General features: G+C 43.3%; 1 protein-coding gene across 1 annotated transcript in view; it reads left to right on the top strand.

Annotated features, from left to right (window-relative positions):
• KMT2D (lysine methyltransferase 2D) overlaps positions 1-13079 on the top strand; it is a 110115-nt gene extending 97036 nt beyond the window's left edge. The window contains exons 51-55 of the mRNA XM_070937756.1: positions 1682-1812; positions 3481-3766; positions 5287-5360; positions 6470-6578; positions 9856-13079. Coding sequence (XP_070793857.1) covers positions 1682-1812; positions 3481-3766; positions 5287-5360; positions 6470-6578; positions 9856-9948 — 693 coding nt within the window. The 3' untranslated portion in view covers positions 9949-13079. The remainder of the gene's footprint in view (positions 1-1681; positions 1813-3480; positions 3767-5286; positions 5361-6469; positions 6579-9855) is intronic.
• The last annotated feature ends 8418 nt before the right edge of the window (positions 13080-21497 follow it).

Here is a 21497-nt window from a genome sequence, read left to right as displayed (position 1 = left end):
CAAACAACAATTTTGGCATGGGTATTGAAGCACTGCCCCCTCCCCCCCAAGACTACAACTACCACCTCTAGGATTTTCCTGGCCATTTTTCAGGGATAAAGCTGTGAAGTAGAGAAGATGGTAGATTAGCAGCTTCTGAAATTTATTTCTGTGACCCATCCCTAGATATAGGTCGCTCAGATTCTAATCCTAAGAAAAAAGAACTAGCAAGATTGATAAGTCTTTATAGACAATAGTAACTTCACTCATAAGTCCTCCAGTCTCTATTGACAGAGAACTTGGTGGCAGAACTGACTAATTTCCCATTACAAGTCTACCAAGACACATGGTCTTATTTAACCAAGCATGCTTGGATTAGTGTAAAGCAGACAATATTAATTTTGAATAAACTATATGTTTTCTTGACTTACAGTAGCAAATTGAAGATGCCTTAAAATGAAGTCATTATCTTACCCCCTTTTTCAGTGGGGTCCACACAATATGTAATCTTGGTGGCATTTTAGTTCTCACAAAAGGGACTTTACATTCTCTGAGAGATGCTCTCATTGTTGTGTCTGGGTTGATCCACAGCTCATAAAAGGTTTAATAAAAGCCACAGTCCCAGAAATATGCATGCTTTCAAGTTGATACTGATAAACTGGTTAATGAGACCAGTTCTGGAAGTGAGGATGCTAAATTTGCTCATATCGTATTTTTACCACTTGAACTTTGTACTCTGGGAAAAGGTTTGCTTTAGTGGGCACATGTGAGGGATTGGCTTATTCTCTATTCATACTATGTTTTCTCCAGGAACCCTGGCAAGATTGCATAAAACTCCTCTACTATTTTTCCATGCTGACAACCCTGTGGGATAGATTAAGGTGACAGTGAGTCACAAATAATTACCGAGTCGGCCACTCTAATTGAGGATAGACTTGACTCTGGATCTTCCTATGTCTTACTCAGCACCAGGAGAAAGGACTGCTCATGCAGTAGAAATATTGATGATGCGATCCATTCAATCCTGGTCGATTTTCAGAGATTCTATGAATCCACTCACTCCACGTTTTCCAATCTTAGATGGCTTCTGTCAGTTGTTTTATGTTCTGGCTGGTTTTGGTTTTGATGGTGTCTAGTCCAGTGGTGAAATTCAAAATTTTTCCTTACCAGTTCTGTGGGTGTGGCTTGGTGGGCGTGGCTTGGTCATGTGACCGGGTGGGCGTGGCTGCACAACTGACACACACAATGCAAAAGCAGCTGGACCTCACACAAAATGGCCCCTGCAACAATCAGGAACCTCACAGACAATCAGGCACAGCTGATTGTCTCACAGCTGATCGGTAGTAAAAAAAAATGCTTAAAAAAAAGTAAAAAAAAAGTTCCCACCATTGCCTGGCACAGCTGATTGTCACACAGCTGATTGTCAGAACTTTTTAAAAACTTTTTAAAGCATTTTTTTAATACCGGTTCAGGCGAATAGGTAGTAAAAAAATGCTGAAAAAAAGTTCCAACAATTGCGCAGCACAGCTGATTGTTGTCGGAACTTTTTTTACTTTTTAAAGGATTTTTTTACTACCGGTTCGGGCGAACTGGCCCAAAGCAGTAGCATTTCACCCTGATCTAGTCACTGTGTCTTTCCTTTTCTCACTGACCATTCTGAGCATTACTGCCTTTTAAGTGACACATCCTTTTCTCTTCCCAGCTGCCTGGTGTAGAGAGCTGTCAGAATTATCTGTTTCGCTATGGACGTCATCCACTCATGGAGCTGCCACTCATGATCAATCCCACTGGTTGTGCTCGATCAGAACCCAAAATCCTTACACACTACAAACGGTGAGTGAATGGCATTTATGTTGCTCCATTGATTGCTGATCTTCAGTGAAGAACCTGCATTGAGATATCAAGTTGAGAGTAAAATGTATGCAGAAGATTCTGGGACAGAATCACATTTGATAGGAAAGACCATAAGCAGCCACTTGTGATTTAAAACAAGGGAGCTTCCTGTGTTGTGGCCCTGATGTAATGGCATGGGAACCTAGGCAAGAGAAGCTTTGCAAAGCAAAGAATGAACCCAGTATTTCTTACCTTTTCCAAATCGGGAGCACAACCGCATCTAAAATACCATGTTCAGTTCTGACCACCATCTTTGGAAAGGGATGTTATACAGCTATAAAAGAGAACAACCAAAATGTTTAAAGGAAGCAAAGATTTTCTTTATTAAAAAAAAAAAAGCTAGAACATTGGGACTGTTCAGGTTAGGAAGAGATGATATACTGTTGTACAAAGTCCTGGATGACATAGAGGAAAATAACAGGAATATATGTTTCTTTTGTCACAGTGAATATACTAATACCAATAGTTGCCCAGTGAAACTAATTAGGAGATTTAGAGTGAAAGAGAGCAGCTAGTGCAAAATTAAATTGTGGAATTCATCGGCCCAAGATGTGGTGAGTGACTCTAACCTAGATCAGGGTTCCCCAACCCCTGGTCTGTGGACTGGCACCCATCCGCAGCATGCCAGAAACCTCTCAGCACAAACAAGCAAGACCCCATCTGTGGCATGTAGGCAGCATGTGAAACCACGCCCTCTCCGGTGTGCAGAAAAAACTCTTTCTACAGAACCGGTCGCTGGTGCTCAAAAAGTTGGGGGCCACTGACTTAGATTATTTTATAAAGACTGGATAAAGTCATAATGTTTGAAGATTCGTCTTCCAGCTGTGTGATGAAAAATAAGCATATTCTAGATCCGTGATGGCGAATTTATGGCACACGTGCCACAGGTGGCACATGTAGCCATATCAGTGGGCATGCCAGCTCAGCTCTGGCGCACATGTGCGCGCCGGCCAGCTAATTTTCAGGTCTTCTGGGCCCACCAGAAGTAGGGAAACAGGCTGTTTCCTGCCTCCAGAGGGCCTGGGGGAGAGGGGGGAAGGCCCGTTTTCTTTTTCACCTGGCTCCAGATCCTCTCTGTGCATCTGGGGAGGGAGAAAACAGCCTTTCCCACTCCCTCGGAGGCCTGCAACGGCCCATTTCCCAACTCCCAGTGGGACAGGAAGTGACGTTTTTTGCTGTCCCCAGCCTCCAGAGACTCCTAGAGGGGGGTTGCACGCGCATGCGCAGGGTGGGGCGCATAGAATTATGAGTGTGGGCACACGCACACAAACCTCCCCCGCTCCCCCCCCCCTCCTGGCACGCGATGGCAAAAACGTTAGCCATCACTGTTCTAGATTGTTTTGTTAAGAGTTAGTGGACAAGTTATTCTTTTAAACCTATTTTAAAGTTTATGGTTTAAAAGTCTTTTTTCCACCTTGAAACGGCAAAGAACTTTGTCAATGGATTTCAGTAATTGGGATCAGAAGAAGCTGAGTCCTACATATCCATCATAGTCCCAATGATTATTGCATATCAAAACCTCTGTATTTTATCCTAAGTCTTCACTACCCTTACTGATGGGCGTCATATAATTTGTTTTTCTCCCCTCTCCCCCTATGTATTTTGAAGGCCCCACACTCTGAACAGCACCAGCATGTCCAAAGCTTACCAGAGTACGTTCACAGGTGAAACAAACACACCCTATAGCAAGCAGTTTGTGCACTCCAAGTCCTCACAGTACCGCCGTCTCAAAACTGAATGGAAGAACAATGTGTACCTGGCCCGATCCCGCATCCAGGGGCTTGGGCTTTATGCTGCCAAGGATCTTGAGAAGCACACAATGGTTATTGAATACATTGGCACCATCATTCGGAACGAGGTTGCTAACAGGCGGGAAAAGATCTACGAGGAGCAGGTAAGGAGTGGAATAAGGACTCTGTACTGGAATATAGTTGTGCCAAGGAAATAGAAACATCCACTTCTTATTGCAGGAAGGATGGGTGGCCTTCGCTTGGGTAGTAGGTCTTTGTAGAGAAGTGTTTCCCAAATGTGGCAACATTAAGACATGTGGACTTGAAGTCCCAGAATTCCCCATCCAGCATGGATGACTGGGGAATCCTGGGAGTTGAAGTCCACACATTTTAAAGTTGCCAAGGTGGGGAAACCCTGTTATAAAGGGTATTCCAGGCTAACATTTATAGTGAGAAAGTTACTTGCTTTATTGATTATGAAGAATCTTCAATCAGAATCAGATTCTGATTGGATATTTGGTATTTATAGATCTTGGATTGCCACCGAACTTGGATGGTTCTCTCCTTGAATTCTGTTCTGTCCTTTAATTGGGGAAGAATAGTTTACAATACAGTTGTATAAGTCATTATCACATGCGTGGCATCGGTCCACGCCATCAAAATCCTATAACCATTTTGTATTTTCATTAATTTTACAAAAAAGAAAACACTGTGTTTTTTTTCGTATGCCATTTCTTCTGACGTTTTTCTATATGCTTTTGTTGTAACGTGCAATTTTAAGCTAAGCAAAGTTTTGAGGTGAGTGCTAGCAGGCTCTTTGAGTTAGCTTACCCAGATTCTGTTTTGACAGAGCTCATATTTGGCTTGTGAGGAAATGTACAGTATACTGCTTTCTGAAGGTGAAGAAACCTGTTAGTTTGTGTCTGTGTACATTTCCATGTGGTTATCTACTAAATATGTTCTAGTTTTTCCCATATTCATATGGTAAAAGTACACACAGATAGTCCTTGCTTACTAGTGATTCTTTCAGCAACTATTTGAACTTACGATGGTGCTGAAAAAGGATACTTGCAATCAGTCCTTGAAGTTGTCACAGCACCCATGCAGTCACATACAGGAATCCTTGATTTATGACCACAATTGAGCCCCAAATTTTTGTTGCTAAGTGACACACTTGTTAAGTTAATTTTGCCCCATTTTACAACCTTCCTTGCCACAGTTATCAAACAGCCACTCCCAGCCCTCCATGTGCTGCACCTACCTGGGTCTCGCAAGCCACCTGGAACTGATTCAATGACCTACAATCCTTGCTTAATTATGGCAATGGGGAGTGCCGCCACTAAGTGATGTGGTCACATAATATTGTGGATTACAACCTGTTGTAACTGAAATCCTAGTCCTAATTACCATCTATAATCAGGAATTACCTGTACACATTAAACATACATTGATGCTTCTTCAGCCAGTGGATAAATAGATTTCAGTCTAAATATTTTGGTGCTGGATGTGGATGAAGTCAGGTGATGTTAAGAGTTTTTCAAAAGAGAGCGATCTCATGCTTGTCCCCTAGCATTTGTGCTACCAAAGCAGTTAATCTAAATTCAGCTGAAATTGATGGTAAATCTGTGAAGCATGAAGGAAACATGAAACATGCTGTATAATTTCTCTCTTCATGCTTTTCCAGAACCGAGGCATCTACATGTTCCGTATCAATAATGAGCATGTAATCGATGCCACCCTAACAGGTGGCCCTGCCAGGTGAGTGAATTTGAATTTATAAGTATTTGTTTACAAAATTAAAAGTTATTAGCTTTGTCGATCCATTTAAAGACTTCATTGATTTTAAACGGGAATAGTTTCTTTACTTCTCAAGTTCTCATTTGAAATATAGGAAAAGCAACAGGTAAAGTTAATTGATTTCAATATGCCTGGTTGTGTTTTTCATTATTGGTCAATGCTGCTTCTTCATTATTAGTTACAACATTTATTTCAGTAAGAAGGAGTGTGTCATTAAGTACTTCGGAACTGCTGTAACTAAGGGTTGCATAGTTTATTGGCCAGTTAATTCTTGGCTTCACAACTGAATACCAATTGTCATTCTTTGTTCCTCTTAAATAGAAAGCTATTATTTCCTTAAAAAAAATTTTTAAATGCAATTGTTGATATTTTTATTTATTAATTAGTTTTATTAATAATTAAAATGAATTTTATTGTATTTTATACAAATAAAATAGCATGCAAATCAATTAAAACAGAAAAACAACATAAAAGCCAAGATAGAAAGCATTCAGTAAGTAAGATTATCGTAACAATAAGAATAATAAAATAAAGGTAATGTAAGCAATCCTTATTAAATCCTGTCCCAGGTAGTTCAAAGGGTTCTTAATACACTACATATTTTTGCATAAACTCTTGGTCTCATAAACCCACAGTCCTGTTAATGTTAAAAATAGACTAGCAATAGTACTTAGCATTTAGACTTATTTAGACTATACTGCTTTACAGTGCTTTACAGCCCTCTGTAAGTGGTTTACAGAGTCAGCATCTTGCCCCCAACAATCTGGGTCCTCATTTTACCTACCTCAGAAAGATGTAATGCTGAGTCAACCTTGAGCTGGTGAGACTCGAACTGCTGGCAGCCAGCAGTCAGCAGAAGCAGCCTGTAATTCCGCATTCTAACCACTGCGCCACTGCGGCTCAGAATGCCAGAATCCTGCAACAATGACCCTAAACAAGCACCATTCCAGAGTTTCAAGAACGTTCTGAAGAATTCTATGCTGAGCTCTTCTGACTTTTCACGGAATGGGTCTCCACAGTGAAGAACCCAGGGCCCCCTTGCATGATTTTCCTTCTTCTTCCCCTCCAAGGTACATTAATCATTCCTGTGCACCGAATTGTGTGGCTGAGGTTGTGACTTTTGACAAGGAAGACAAGATCATCATCATCTCAAGTCGCCGAATACCCAAAGGAGAGGAGGTGAATATTGGATTATTGTACACACAGACAGCACAACAATGAACGTGCAGGTAGTCCTTGAGCTACGACAGCAACCGATTCAGTCAGCAATCGTTCCAAATTATGGCAGCATTGAACAAATGCTGGTTACAACTGGTCCTCAGCTATCCCAATACCCACGTGTCATGGGACGGCAGTCTGGATGTTTGGCCATCCATTCACAAGTACAACTGGTTGCCAAGCATCTCCCGAACACATGATCGCCATTTGCAACCTTTCCTGCTGACTTCTCTAGAAGTCAGTGGAGATGCTAGCAAGAAAGGTCACATGTTCCTGGGATAAGCCTCCCCCATCTGCACATACCCTTGCATAGCCCTTCTGCACGCATGCCGCACCAGCTATTAACACCCCCCCCAGGCACTCTCCCCAATATGTGCTGCAACTCTCACATGCTGCTGTGAACCCTTTCCTGACCTGCGCCACATCTCTCAAGCACCCCCTTGCACCTCTTAGGCATCCCCCTGCATCCTCCCCAACTCGCATGGCACCTCTCACACCTTTGCACACCCTTCCTGACAATCCAATCCAGGCTGCACCTCTCATGCACCCTCTTGCATCCATTCTGTATTGTGCCTCTCACATGCCTGTTTGTTCCTTCCCCACCTGTGAACTCCTCAGGCACACATTTGCACACACTCCCTGACCCTCCCCAACTCTCCCTGTGTCTCCCGCACACACTCCCTGACCCATGCGGTGCCTCTCGCGCACTCTCCCTCACCCTTCCCTGCACTCACACACCCCTTTGTACTCTCCCTTACTTGGCAGCAACCACTTATTGACCCATGGACTTGGCATTTACGACTTCCAGCTGGCTTCCCCACTGCCTCTGGAAGTTGCATCCTCAAACTATTGTGGGATTCAATTAACAATGGCAATCAGGACTGCAAGAATTGTCGTCACTAAGTGATACAGTTATACTTCACAACTACATCATTTAGTGCCTGTCTCAGTTGCCATTGTAAGTTGAGGACTGTCTATAGAGTGCATTATTTCCCTTAAAATGTTACAAAGAAAATGCCTGTCTGATGATAACAGGGTAGATTTCATATTCTAGTATACTTTGAGCGTATTTACTTACCTCTATTTTTTATTAATTCTTCTTCAAGCTAGAACATACAGGCTTTCAGTGATCTCTCACTTATATATTGACAAAACTGATCTGCTAAATTTCAACAAAGCTGTTACATTATGTTCCATTAATATTATCCTTTGGAGAAAGTTTTCTGCCTTTCTCCCGTAATGAATACATTGCTTTAAAACGGTAAGTCCCATATACAGCCTAAATGAGGAAGAGAGGTACACATAAAAAAAAAAAAGTTACAGCTTATTTCATTTTGGTTTTAATGCTCCACAAAGGCTTTGCTTTACTTGGCTTGCTTATTCTGGACAATAGGGCTATGAATATCTCATTTGATGTGTTTGCATTCAATCCTTTCCTTGCCTGTACCAATGTCTGACAGGTGTTTATAGACAGTCATGTGAAAAAGAAAAAAACACCCATTGAAATGTTTGGACTTTTTTCAACATCTAGGTCTGTGATGGCGAACCTATGGCACACATGCCACAGGTGGCATGCAGAGCCATATCTGTGGGCATGCAAATGTGGCCCTAGTTTAGTGCAGCGCGCATGCGCGTGCCAGCCAGCTGATTTTCGGGCCTTCTGGGTCCACGGGAGAGGCCTCTGGAGGGATGGGGAAGGTCGTTTTTACCCTCCCCAGGCTCCAAGAAAGCCTCTGGAGCCTGGGGAGGGCGAAAAACAGGCCTACCGGGCCCACCGGTAACGTATTTGCCGTCGCATGCCAAAAGCAGGGGGAGTGCCGGGGGGGAGTGTCACGTGAGCATGCGCGGGTGGGCATGGCGTGGGGGGAAATTGAATTATGGTTGTGGGCACGCGCGACCCCCCGTGCTCCCCCTGCTTTTGGCACGCAACGGCAAAAAGGTTAGCCATCACTGATCTAGGTATTCCTCAAATTATGACCATTCGTTCAGCAATTCATTCAAAGTTACCGTCGCATTGAACAAAACAAACTTATACCCAGTCCCTGAAGTTAACAGCTGTTGCAGCACCCCTGTGGTTATTTATTTATTTATTTATTGGTTCGATTTATATGCCGCCCTTTTCCGGAGACTCAGGGCGGCTTACAATGCGTTAAGCAATAGTCTTCATACTTTTGTATATACCTGCTTAGTAGGGCTTTCGGGGCCCCCCCCCCAGCGGTGTTCTTTTTTATACAAAGTCAGCTTATTGCCCCCACAAACTGGGTCCTCATTTTACCTACCTCGAAAGGATGGAAGGCTGAGTCAATCTTGAGCCTGGTTATGTGATCAAAATTTGGACGCTCGCCCTTATGACTGAGGGGGGTTTCGACTCCCCCCACCCACCTATCTCCTCCCCACTCTACATCTGCCCTTTTGACCACCCTGCATAGCAGTACTTCGTGGCGGGGTGTTGGGGCTGAAGTAGAAACCTTGGGCCTTCAGCAGCCTCAGCTGGCCCCCATTGATCCCAGACCTCAGCCCCAGTGCCATCACCACAAGGGAGGGGCCACTTCAAACCCTGTGCCATGGCCAGCAGTCATGCTGCAAAGCCATTCCCCCACTGACTTTGTTTGATGGAAGCCGGCTGGGAAGGTTATACATGGGGATCACATGCTGGTTGCTAAGCGTCTGAATTTTGATCACGCGACCACAGGGATGCTACGACGATCGTAAGTGTGAAAACCAGCCTTAAGTCACTTTTTTCAGTGCCGTTGTAACTTTGGAACGCTTCACAAATGGCCAACTTAACAACTGTTCATTTAGTGACCGTTCAACAGCACTGGAAAAAAAATGACCTGTGACCATTTTTCACACTTCCGATCATAGCAGTATCGCCATGGACATGTGATCAAAATTCAGACGTTTGGCAACAGATTCAATATTTATTATGATGGCTGCAGGGTTCCGGGGTCATGTGATCCCCTTTTATGACCTTCTGACAAGCAAAGTCAATGGGTGAAGCCAGATTCACTTAACAACCGTGTTACTAATTTAACAACTCCAGCGATTGACTTAGCAGCTGTGGCAAGAAAGCTCATCAAATGGAGCATAATTCGCTTAGCAAATGTTTCGCTTAGCAACAGAAATTTGGGGCTCAATTGTGGTCGTAAGTCGAGGGCTACCTGCAATATAAGTGTGCCAGAAAAAAAAAGCCTGAATTAAGCCTGAGTTACCCTGTTCTCGTTTCTTTCTCCTGCAGCTGACATATGATTACCAGTTTGACTTTGAAGACGATCAGCACAAAATCCCGTGCCATTGTGGAGCCTGGAACTGCAGGAAGTGGATGAATTAGCCCCAAGGGGCTCTTTGGCGAGGCAGAGGCCAACCTGATAGCCTGGCACGCATGGTGCCCTCGGCTGGGCGAGAGAGGCCTTTCCTGCCAACTCTCCCAACCAGCCAGCGTGGCCGAGAGTCACCCAGGGAAAGCATGATTGGAACTTGCCATCCCAACATGCTCGTGGGGTAGCCGGGACCCAGATTTAAAAGGGGGCGATGTCAGCCTACCTGCCCCTGCAAGCCAATATCATTGGTGGTTTACATCGCGTTGGTTCTATGGCAGTTGGGTTCGGTTGCCTCCTGCTTTTGACAAGGCAAACCGACTTTTCCCCCAACAAAAGGCAGCCGCCGCTAGCAACTCCACCCGGGGTGGGAAAACGGATAAACTGGAACTCAGGGTTTTCTTTTTAATATTTTTCTTTTGCGGGCAAAATGGGGATCCTTCTACCCCTGTGCACCTGTATATAATGGACTATCAAAAATATACTGCGGTGAGGGGTGGGTGGGGAGAGCCCTGGGGCATTCTGTTTAGCGGAGCTGGGGAAAGAGGGCTGCAGCATGGCTACGGAAGCCCCAGGCAAGAATTTGTAGGGTTCCCTGCCCCCCTCCCCCTTTGTGTGTGTGCGTGTTGGACGCAAGAAGAATTAAAAAAAAAAAACCCTAATCTCTATTGCTTGCTAATCTACCAAGGTAACAAGAGACTTCAAAGAGACTTGTTTTAGCTTGACAATCCACCTTCCAGAGCATCTCCCTCTGGATTTTCTTTACTTTTGGGTGTTGGATTTAAACTGTGTGTGAGTGTGGGTGTACATACGTGTGCTTTTTGGAATCGGTCTGTTTCCAAGAGAGAGCAGGCGCTGCCTTGCAGGAATTGGAAACAGAACGTCCTTGTCTCTAGCCCCGCCCCCCCACCCCCGAAAACTTCCATGTGCGAGGAGCATCTGCACTTGAACCTACCTCATTTGAAGCGTTAGATTTTGGTGTCTTTCCCCCCACCCCCCCTTCTCTCTAATGTGAGCCCCTCGCTGTGCCGCCCTTCTTTCTGAGTCCCCCGAACACGGAGAGCCACAGTTGCCCTGTCATCCATGGGAAATTACTCGGAGGTGAGGTGAGAAATGTCTTCTTCTGGACTTGTCCTTTGCCTTTTTTCCTCTTCTCTTCCCGGTCTCCCTGCAACCCCAGGTAGCCCTCAGTCTCCTGGACCTCTTTGGAGGCTGAACCGCAGAGCTCTGGGAATCCCCATACATCAACAGAAGAGCCGGACGCACTGCAAAACAAGAGGTGGCTTGACTGTGCCAGGAGGAGAGAACTTCAAGTCACCTGAGACCATACCCAGCAGAACTGCTTGGTTGATAGACCCAGATCCGAGAAATCCTTTTGCCTGTGGGCCAGAAAAGGGAAATGTTCATTGGATTAAGAAGGAAAGGGTTAGCATTGGTGAACTCTTGACAGTATCAGGTGGGGGAGAGATGGTTCCCAGTGAGACTCGTCCCTTCCGGTAAAGAGGCAGTCGGTCGGTTCCCTCTCTCCTCTCCCCTGATCAACTTGCTGCTCTGAAGGCTCACAGTGTGGATGCGTGCAAGTGTGGATGTATAATTATGTCTGTATATATAAACGGAGGAGATTGAGAGATGTGGGCACATTGCAGAGTTTGGGATTATTTATCTATTTATATAAATAAATATATATATAAATATATATATATAAATATATAAATATATTGTGTATATATTTGAAATAGCATGGGGAGGAACACCCTGCCTGCAGGGTTTTTCTGGACTGCTGGGTGGATCTCTGCAGAACCTTCCCCGCTCTCCCCCTCCATTGGGTGGGACGGGAACTACGGGAGAGAGAGAGAGAGAGAGAGAGACTTGTTTATTTGCAGAATTTTGGGTAGGAAGCGTGTAAAGAGCTTGTTTCTATGCTTCCTGTGTATATACATATATATTTTCCTTTTTTAAAAAAAAATAAGAAAAAAATCAGTTTATAACCAGTATCTAAAGAGCCATCTGCCCAGCAGCATCTCCCTCCCCCCCTTATAGGGAAATTTCTTATTAACCGAAGGCAAACTATGGGCATTATACAGGTGAGACAGTCAGAAATGTGTTTTCACCATTTAAAATATGACACGTGTTCTCCCTGCTGTTGAACGAAACTTTGGAAGATTGCTGTACCCTTGAACTGAAGTTGACACGCCAGAGGAGCAGATGTCAGAGGGTCTTGATGGAGAAGGCTTTCTTATCGTTCAGATCATTTAACGCACAACTGCACCACTTCCCTTCTCCGGTTTCTAAACACACACACATCCTCCAATATGCCCTCCAATAAGAGTGGCATTGACCGACCACAGTTCACAGATGATCGCTCAGACAGTGCAGAGGGAACGTGTGCATAGTCGAAGTCAGAAGAAGGACAAGAGGGGGGTATTAAAATCAGGGTTAGCATGCAAAAGTGTCTTTTTTAATAATAATAAAAAAAAAACTTGTGGCAAGATGAGAACCATGTTCTTGAGTGCAAAGCTGCTTCTGCAAAACCGATCTAAGCTATGACGGTTACAAAACAGTAGGAGGGAATGACAGATTATTAAAGTAATTAAAACTGTATATAAGGTGACATTTGTGTAGAGAAGGGGGGAATTTTTTTTTATCATTTACAAAACCACTGGACGTTGTTTTAAAATAAAGGTTTGAGTTAAAGCCAGTATACATTTTTGTCTCTTTGGATTTTGTTTTTGTGTGTCTTTCCATTAATTTGGAAGGCTGTAAAGATGTAAAAAAAATAAATAAATAAATTTTAAAAGAATTGCTACAAAGGTTTAAAAGCTTGAGAGAGATTTTAAAGATGATAAAATGACTGAATATAATAGATTGTCAAAAAATTTTGGGATGACGGTTAGAGTTTAAGATAATTCTGTAGATTTTAGCTGATGAAGAAAAAGACTATACGATTTTTAATTTTTATATAAACTATAACCTGGTCTTGAAGCTAAAAATTTTTTTAAAGTTCTCTGCCTGTATAACCGCATTTGACGCCTTGTCCCATACATCTGTTTACAGTTGCACATATTATATATATTAAGTTTTAACCCTTTTATGAACCCAAATAATCACTTTTTTAAAAATAAAGTGTGGACTTTGTGAGGAATAATATTTTGTGTTGGGGATTTTGTTACTTTGTGTGTGTGAGTTCTGTATAGCAAAGTTATCTTTCGTAATGAAAGAACTGAAAACAAAATAGACCTATTCCTTAAAAAGCATAAATAAAAGCAAAGAAATTAAAAATCAAATCCCATCCTTGCTCCTGCTATGTTGTGTATTTGGTATAGCTTTAAAATAGATATAATTTGGGTTCAAAGATGGGGAAAAAAATTCTCATGATTGTTTTTCTGAGAAAGGCTTTGTAAATCAAGAGATTTTTTTAAAATGCCAAATGACAAGTCTGATTTTTTTTATGCTTAATATGTGCCGGTGGAAAATAGACTCACATCTGATGTTAAATGCAGGTAAGTTATTTTCTTACTAGTTCTCTTTCATTCAGGAGAGCACATCAAGACCAGGCCTGACTTACAAATAAACATATATTTGGAGCAATGTCTGTGCTACCGTATTTTTTGCACTATAAGACTCACTTTCCCACCCCAAAAAAGTGGGTGGAAATGTCTGTGCGTCTTATAGAGCGAATATTGTGGTGGGGGAGGGGGGTGCAAGGACACTAGCCAAATGAATACCGGATGGATGCTGGGAGGCAGTCAGATTTTTTTTCTTGTTTTCCTCCTCTAAAGCTAATGTGCATCTTATAGTCCAGAACGTCTTGCTGTGCAAAAAATACGGTACCTTATTTTGGTGCCCAGTCAGTGGATACTTCCTGTTATTTCCTACTTTTTAGTGTAAAAACAACCCTGGGATGGCCTGCTTGGCTTTTGAATGAGAGCCACCATCAATGGTTTAATGTTTAATTTTAGTTTAATTTATCTGCTGGGCTGCCAATGCCTAATCATCATTTGCTGTAACCGTGATCACTGCTGGGTTAATTGACACTGCCCCTATTCTCTGTTTTTATGTACATAGAGTAGTGGCCAAAATTGTGGAAACCTTTTGGGAAAAGTGTATTTTCTAAAACTAGCTAATAATTTTTTATTAGCTAGTTTTAGTGGTTGAATGATCTTGGTAGAGGGGACCTAGACATTAAACCCTTGTCATGGACAGATCATTCACTCCTTCACTTGGATTTTCCAGCCGCTTCCCACTCTGGCACATGACTCAACCGAAGACCTGGTGGCCGCCTGGGAGAGTGCGGCCACCGGGGCTTTGGACCGCGTTGTGCCTTTACGGCCTCTGACCCGATGCTGATCTCAATCGGCTCCTTGGTTCTCCGAGGAGCTGAGAGAGATGAAGTGTCGGAAAAGACGCCTAGAGAGCATCTGGAGGACTAGTCAATCCGATTCTGACTGGACACAGGTGAGGTCTTATGTTTTATCACCACTACCTAGTGGCGATAAAAGCGGCGAAATCTAACCAATTTTCCACTCTTATCACATCTGCAGAGAATTGCCCAGCTGCTCTGTTTAGGGTGGCCCACTCCTTTCTTTGGGGGGGGAGTGCGGGAAGATCCCTTGCAGGGTCGAGCTGAGGACTTTGTGCAATTCCTGCATGATAAAGTCGCTCGGATTCAGGAAGGCTTGGACTCCGACTCGATGAGTCCAGGGGAGGAGACGAGGGTAGGTCTTGAGAATATTATCTGGGAGGAGTTTGATCCTGTGGTTCCCGAGGATGTGGACAGGGTTCTGGGTAAGATTAGTGCCGCCACGTGTTTATTAGACCCGTGTCCCTCCTGGTTGGTACTGGCCTCCCGGGAGGTTACACGAGGCTGGCTCCAGGGGATTATAAGTGCTTCCTTGAGTGAGGGTGCCTTTTCCACCGCCTTGAAAGAGGCGGTAGTGAGGCCCATCCTCAAGAAGCCTTCCCTGGATCCGGCTGAATTAGCTAACTACCATCCGGTCTCCAACCTTCGTTTTGTGGCGAAGGTTGTTGAGAGTGTGATGGCACGACAGCTTCCCCGGCACCTGGATAAAGCTATCTATCTGGACCTGTACCAGTCAGGCTTCAGGCAGGGGTACAGCACAGAAACGGCATTGGTCGCGTTGGTGGATGATCTCTGGAGGGCTCGGGACAGGGGTTGCTCCTCTGTCCTGGTCCTATTAGATCTCTCAGCGGCTTTTGATACCATCGACTATGGTATCATGCTGCAGCGGTTGAGGGGGTTAGGAATAGGGGGCACCGTACTGTGGTGGTTCTCCTTCCTCTCCGACCACTCGCAGTTTGTGTTGGCAGGGGGGCAGAGGTCGACCTCGAGGCGCCTCGCATGGGGAGTGCTGCAAGTGTCGGTCCTCTCGCCCCTTCTGTTCAACATTTATGTGAAGCCATTGGATAAGATCATCTGTGGTTTTGGGGTGAGAGTCCATCAGTATGCTGATGACACTCAGCTGTACATCCCCCCCCAGACCACCCCAACGATGCCCTTGATGCGATGTCTCGCTGCCTGGAGCCCGTGCGGGTCTGGATGGGGAGAAATAGGCTCAGACTCAACCCTTCCAAGACCGAGTGGCTGTGGCTTCCGGTGTCCCGATATAGTCAGCTAGTGCCATCACTGACTATTGGGGGTGAATCTCTGCCCCCCACAGAGAGGGCTCGCAATCTGGGTGTCTTCCTGGACGCACAGCTGTCTTTAGAAGAGCATATGACGGCCGTGGCCAGGGGGGCTTTTTATCAGGTTCGCCTCATTCGCCAGTTGCAGCCCTTTCTGGATCGGGATGCCTTGTGCACGGTCACTCACGCCCTTGTCACCTTCCGGCTGGACTATTGTAATGCTCTCTACATGGGGCTCCCCTTGAAGAGCACTCGGAGGCTCCAGCTGGTCCAAAATGCGGCCGCGTGGGTGGTTATGGGCGCAACCCATTGTGCCCATGTGACACCCCTCCTGCGTGAGCTGCACTGGCTCCCAGTGGTCTTCTGGGTGCGATTCAAGGTGTTGGTTACCACCTTTAAAGCGCTCCATGGCATAGGACCCGGGTACCTTCGAGACCGACTTCTGCCACCAACAGCCTCCCACCGACCAGTTCGCTTCCACAGAGAGGGTCTCCTCAGGGTGCCATCAGGCAAGTTATGTCGGCTGGCGACACCTAGGGGGTGGGCCTTCTCTGTGGGAGCCCCTGCCCTGTCAAGGTAGAAGTGCTTCACCTAAATGGGTTCTTAGATATATCACCAGACCAATGACAGAACTAAATTAAACATACCCCAAATTTACTGAGGATACAATCCTGAATAGAAGTTAACTGCCTGGTGTTGATAGGCAGGAGAGGCATTACTATTGCAAGGTACTTTTTAAGGATCATTCAGTGGAGTCGGATGATTTATATACAGTAGAGGCAACCTTGATGGACAGGCGTCAATCCCTTTGACTTAGACCAGTTAAAGGCAACCAGGAGAAGTTGCCCAGAATTACCTGACTACTTAAAGCAGGGATTCCTTATTTTTTTGCCATCACACCTCCCTTTGTGTAATGTCAATGTACACCTATATCCTACGGTAAACTCTCAACAGTGAAATGGGATACCATTGGGCAAAACGTTTTGAATCAGGGTAGCTCAAATGGGCTAATTGACAGAATGCATCCAAAATCTGGTACCTAAAACTCCGGGGGAATTGAAATTAGGCAAATTTTATAAAACATTTTTATGATACGACATAAAATTATAAAAGTTTATGGCATAGAGCCAAGGTGGCGCAGTGGTTAGAGTGCAGTACTGCAGCTACTTCAGCTGACTGCTAGTTCAGCAGATCAGTGGATCAAATCTCACCGGCTCAAAGTTGACTCAGCCTTCCATCCTTCCGAAGTGGGTAAAATGAGGACCCAGATTGTTGGGGGCAATATGCTATTTAGTATACTGTCTTTAGTATAAGCTGCCCAGAGTCCTCGGAGAGTGGGCGGCATAGAAATATGACTAAATAATAATAATAATAAAAATAATAATAAAAATAATAATAAAAATAAATAAGTAAGTAAAGCAGACTGTGGAAGAAGAAAAACACAGCTTTAATGATTACATCCAGAAAAATGAAGAACCAATGATTAAGGAAGTAAATAAAGGAGGCCTTTTAAAGACAACTAAAACAAAAGCAGAATATAAGAAAGAAGTAATTGAGCAGCGAGCTGAAAATTGGAAAAGCAAAACTCTGCATTGCCAATACTTGAAAAGTATTGAAGGCAAAGCTGACCAGAAACTAACTTGGAACTGGTTAAGATCAGGAGTACTGAAAAAAGAAACAAAGCTTTATTTTGGCAGCTCAAGAACAAGCCCTAGCCACAAACTGCATGAAGGCAAAAATTCAACGTTACCACCAATAGCAAATGCCGCCTCTGCAATGAGAAAGATGAGACAGTCGACCACCTGATCAGTGGGTGCAGCAAAATTTCACAAACTGACTACCTACAACGCCATGACCGTGTTGCTAAGATCATTCACTGGAAATTGTGCCAGAAGTTTGGATTTGAGTACAGCAAAAACCACTGGGAACATCAGGTTGAGAAAGTTTTAGAGAATGAGAAACTCAAGATCCTGTGGGACTTTAGGATTCAGACTGACAGGCACTTGGTCCACAACACACCTGACATAACAATAGTTGAAAAGAAAAAAGTATGGTTCATTGACATTGCAATACCTGGTGATGCACGGATTGAAGATAAGCAGCAAGAAAAAATTACAAAGTACCGGGATTGCAAATTGAAGTTGAGCGACTGTGGAAAAAGAAATCGTGTGTTGTCCCGATTGTAATTGGAGCCCTTGGAGCAATACCCAAAGGGCTACCCCGCTATTTAGAAATTCTAAATTTGCCGGACTTGAACATTTTGACTGTACAAAAAACCACCTTGCTCGGATCAGCTTACATCCTCCGACGATACCTTAACAGTTCCTAGGTCCTTGGTTAGGACTCGAGCTGCTGAGCTATTAATCAGCCTCAAAGGCTGTGAATCTCACTAAAGATTAAATAATAATAATAATAATAATAGTAATAATAATAATAATAATAATAATAATAATAATAATAATAATAATAATGCAAAATGTCATAAAACATTTCCTGTGCTGTTTGACGGTGCTATACAGTTCAACATGGGCTATTTTCAAGGCAAGATGCATCTCTGAATCTTGGGAATCTTTCTTCCAGGGAAGAAAGTACATTAGAAGCTCTGTCACTGTTGAAGGCAATGAGGAATCTGGTAAGGCAGCAGTCCCCGACCTTTGCGGGTCCTTGGACTGGCAGTAGCAGTAGCAGCAGCGTGGGGGAGGGGATGATTTTGGAAGTGAAGCTTTGTGTGCTCACCTGCTACTTTTGCGGCCTGGTTCCCAATGAGCCACGGACAGTACTGGTCTGCAGACCTGGGGGTTGGGGACTCCTGTGGTAAGGAAATAGCTCTGAAAGGAGAATCCAACACAGCACAGTACCTCCCAAAAAATATGAACACCAAAATGAACAATGGAAACAATACAATATAGTTTTTGGAAAGATGGATTTATTGTAATAATGTACAACTAAAAGGTCCCTCACACTCCCCTGGATTCTGTGGACACCTCCTCAGTAGAGGGTCATGCCATCATTTGGGAAAGCCCCACTTAAAGCTATTCACCATAACAATGGCTGTGTTGGAAAGAGGCATTAGAATGGCTCTAACTGAAACAGGAACTGACCATCCAATATCTGGTTTTGTACTTAGCAAAATGTTAACAGAGAGAGAATCCCATTGGAGCATTGCAGAATGGGAGTGCTATACCTTTGGTATGCTTTAGAGAAGCCGGGCCACAGATTCCTACTGCATATAGACTATTTGTGTGAGGGGCCCTTGGTGCTCTCTAAACTTGGCTGTTTCTTTGCAGACGTTTCAGTACCAAAATTAGGTAACATCATCAGTGCTGATGCAAGATATCAACCAAGCTCAGAGAGCACCAAGGATCCTTCATTTCAACCCCAAGCTACAAATATTCTCCTTTTTTGGTACTATGCTGTGTGGCAGTGGATGAAAGAGGCCAAAGACTTATTTCATCCACTGAAAAAGTGTGATTTCAGGTAGACTACATATAAAGAAAGAGAAACTACATCCAGAGAATTGTTTAATGACAGGAACTGTATTGGACCTTGGGACCAACCTAGCTGACAACTTTGTTACCCAAAAGGTAGATGAGGGAACTAGAGGAACAGCAATACTGGACTTAATTCTTACTAACAGAGAAGTGATAGAGGGAGTTGAAATTACAGAAACTTTGGGGTGAGAGTGACCATGTCATACTGGAACTCAATATAATGCAAACACAAGCAATAAAACATAATCATACCAGAGCCTTAGATTTTAAGAGTTTATTTTAACAAACTCAGAGCTTGGGGAAGATTCCTTGGATGAAAATCCTAAAGGGGAAAACAACCCAAGAAAAATATGATAATAGAAGCCCAGTCCAGCACAATATAACTGAAAAAGAAAAACAAGAAATTCAAGAAGAAACCAACATGGTTGCACAAAAATCTCTGATAAACTGAAAGACAAAAAGGATAAGTACAAAAAATGGAAAGGGGAGGGGGACACATAACTAAGGCAGAATATCAGCAGTTAACATCTACAAAAATGAAGTCAAGAAAGCAAAGGCTCAGAATAAACAGACTTGCATCAAAAGTCAAAAATAATTTTAAAAAGTTTCAATATGTAAATAAGAAAAAAGTCAAGAAAACTCAGTCCATTAAAGAGAGAAGATAGCAAGGAAGTAACAGGCAGTTGAGAGAAAGCAGAGTGCTCATTCTTTGCATCAGTCTTCATGCAAAAAGAAACTAGCCCAACCTACCAAAAACATAACTGTAAAAGACAGACTAGAAATAAAAAATAAAATAAGCAAGAAAATGGTAAGAGAACACCTGCCTGATCTTGATGAATATAAATCACCGGGACCTGACAGATTGCATCCCAGAGTTTTAAAGGAGCTGGCAGATGTCATCTCAGAACCACACTACCATATCTTTCAAAAATCCTGGAGCACCCGGGAACCACTTGAAGATTGGAAAAGATCTGATGTGGTTCCCATCTTCAAAAAAGGGGAAACAAACAAAGAAACCCACGAAACTACAGACCAACCAACCTAACATCAATACCTGGGAAGATACTGGAAAAGATAATCAAAAAAACATATCTGTGAACATCTAAAAACAAAAGTTATAACTAGAAGTCAGTACCGGTTTGTTAATAACAGAACATGCCAAACCAATCTTATTTCATTCTTTGACAAAGTGACTAAATTAGTAGACTAGCAAAATGCTGTGGACATAGTATACTTAGACTTCAGTAAGGCATTCAACAAAGTAGACCACAACTACTTCTTGGTAAGCTAAAAAAAAGTAGGATAGATAACATCACCAACAGATGGATTTGTAACTGGCTGACAAACATATTTAATGAGTAATCCTTAATGATACTACATCTACATGGAGGGAAATAAGGTACCACAAGGTCTGTCTTAGGCCCAGTACTCTTCAACATCTTCATAAATGACTTAGATCAGAGAATAGAAGGGGAATTTATCAAATTTGTAGGTGATACTAACTTGGCAGGAATAGCCAAAACCCTAGATGGATCTTGACAGACTTGAACACTAGGTCCTATCTAACAAAATGCAATTCAATATAAAGAAGTCTTATACGTAGGCGAGAAAAACCAAAAGTACATGTACAGATTAGGTGAAACCTGGCTTAATAGTAGTAACTGTGAGAGGGATCTTAGGACTCCTAGTAGACAATTAAATATGAGCCAGCAGTGTGCAGCAGCCGCCAAAAAAGCCAATGCAATCCTAAATTGCATTAACAGAGGGATTAAATCAAGCTCATGTCAGGTACTAGTACACCTCTATAAAGCCTAAGTAAGGACACACCTAGAATACTGCATCCAGTTTTGGTCACCACACTATAAAAAAAAATGTTGAGACTAGAAAGACTGCGAATAAGAGCAACACAGATGTTTAGGAGTCTCGGGTCATATGAAGAATGGTTGCAAGAACTGGGCATGGCTAGTCTAATGAAGAGAAGGACCAGAGTGACATAGTGTTTCAACATTTGAAGGGCTGTCATAGAGAGGAGGGGGACAACCTATTTTCCAAAGCACCTGAAGGCCAGACAAGGACTAATGGATGGAAATTGATTGAGAGATTTAACCTAGAAACAAGGAGAAATTTTCTGACAGTGAGAACAATAAACCAATGGAACAGCTTGCCTTCAGAAGTTGTGGGTGCTTCATCACTGGAGGCTTTGAAGGAGACTAGACAGTCACTTGTCAGAAATGGTATAGGGTCTCCTGCTTGAGCAAGGTTTAGACTAGATGATCTACAAGGTCCCTTCCAACTGTTATTCTGTATTCTGACTCAGAGAATTAATGCCCCTGATTGTTGAAGGCATACCAAGATGTCTTGTTTCTCTGATTTGAGAAGTGTTAGCCGAGGTTAAAAACAGCAATACAAGGAGCCAAACATTTTCTCTT

This window comes from Pituophis catenifer, unplaced genomic scaffold, assembly GCF_029215685.1.
Source record: "Pituophis catenifer annectens isolate HBS135680 unplaced genomic scaffold, rPitCat1.0.hap2 SCAF_2, whole genome shotgun sequence".
Lineage (NCBI taxonomy): Eukaryota > Metazoa > Chordata > Lepidosauria > Squamata > Colubridae > Pituophis > Pituophis catenifer.
Note: the sequence above shows the minus strand (reverse complement) of the source record. Positions and strands in the feature narration are given on the sequence as shown.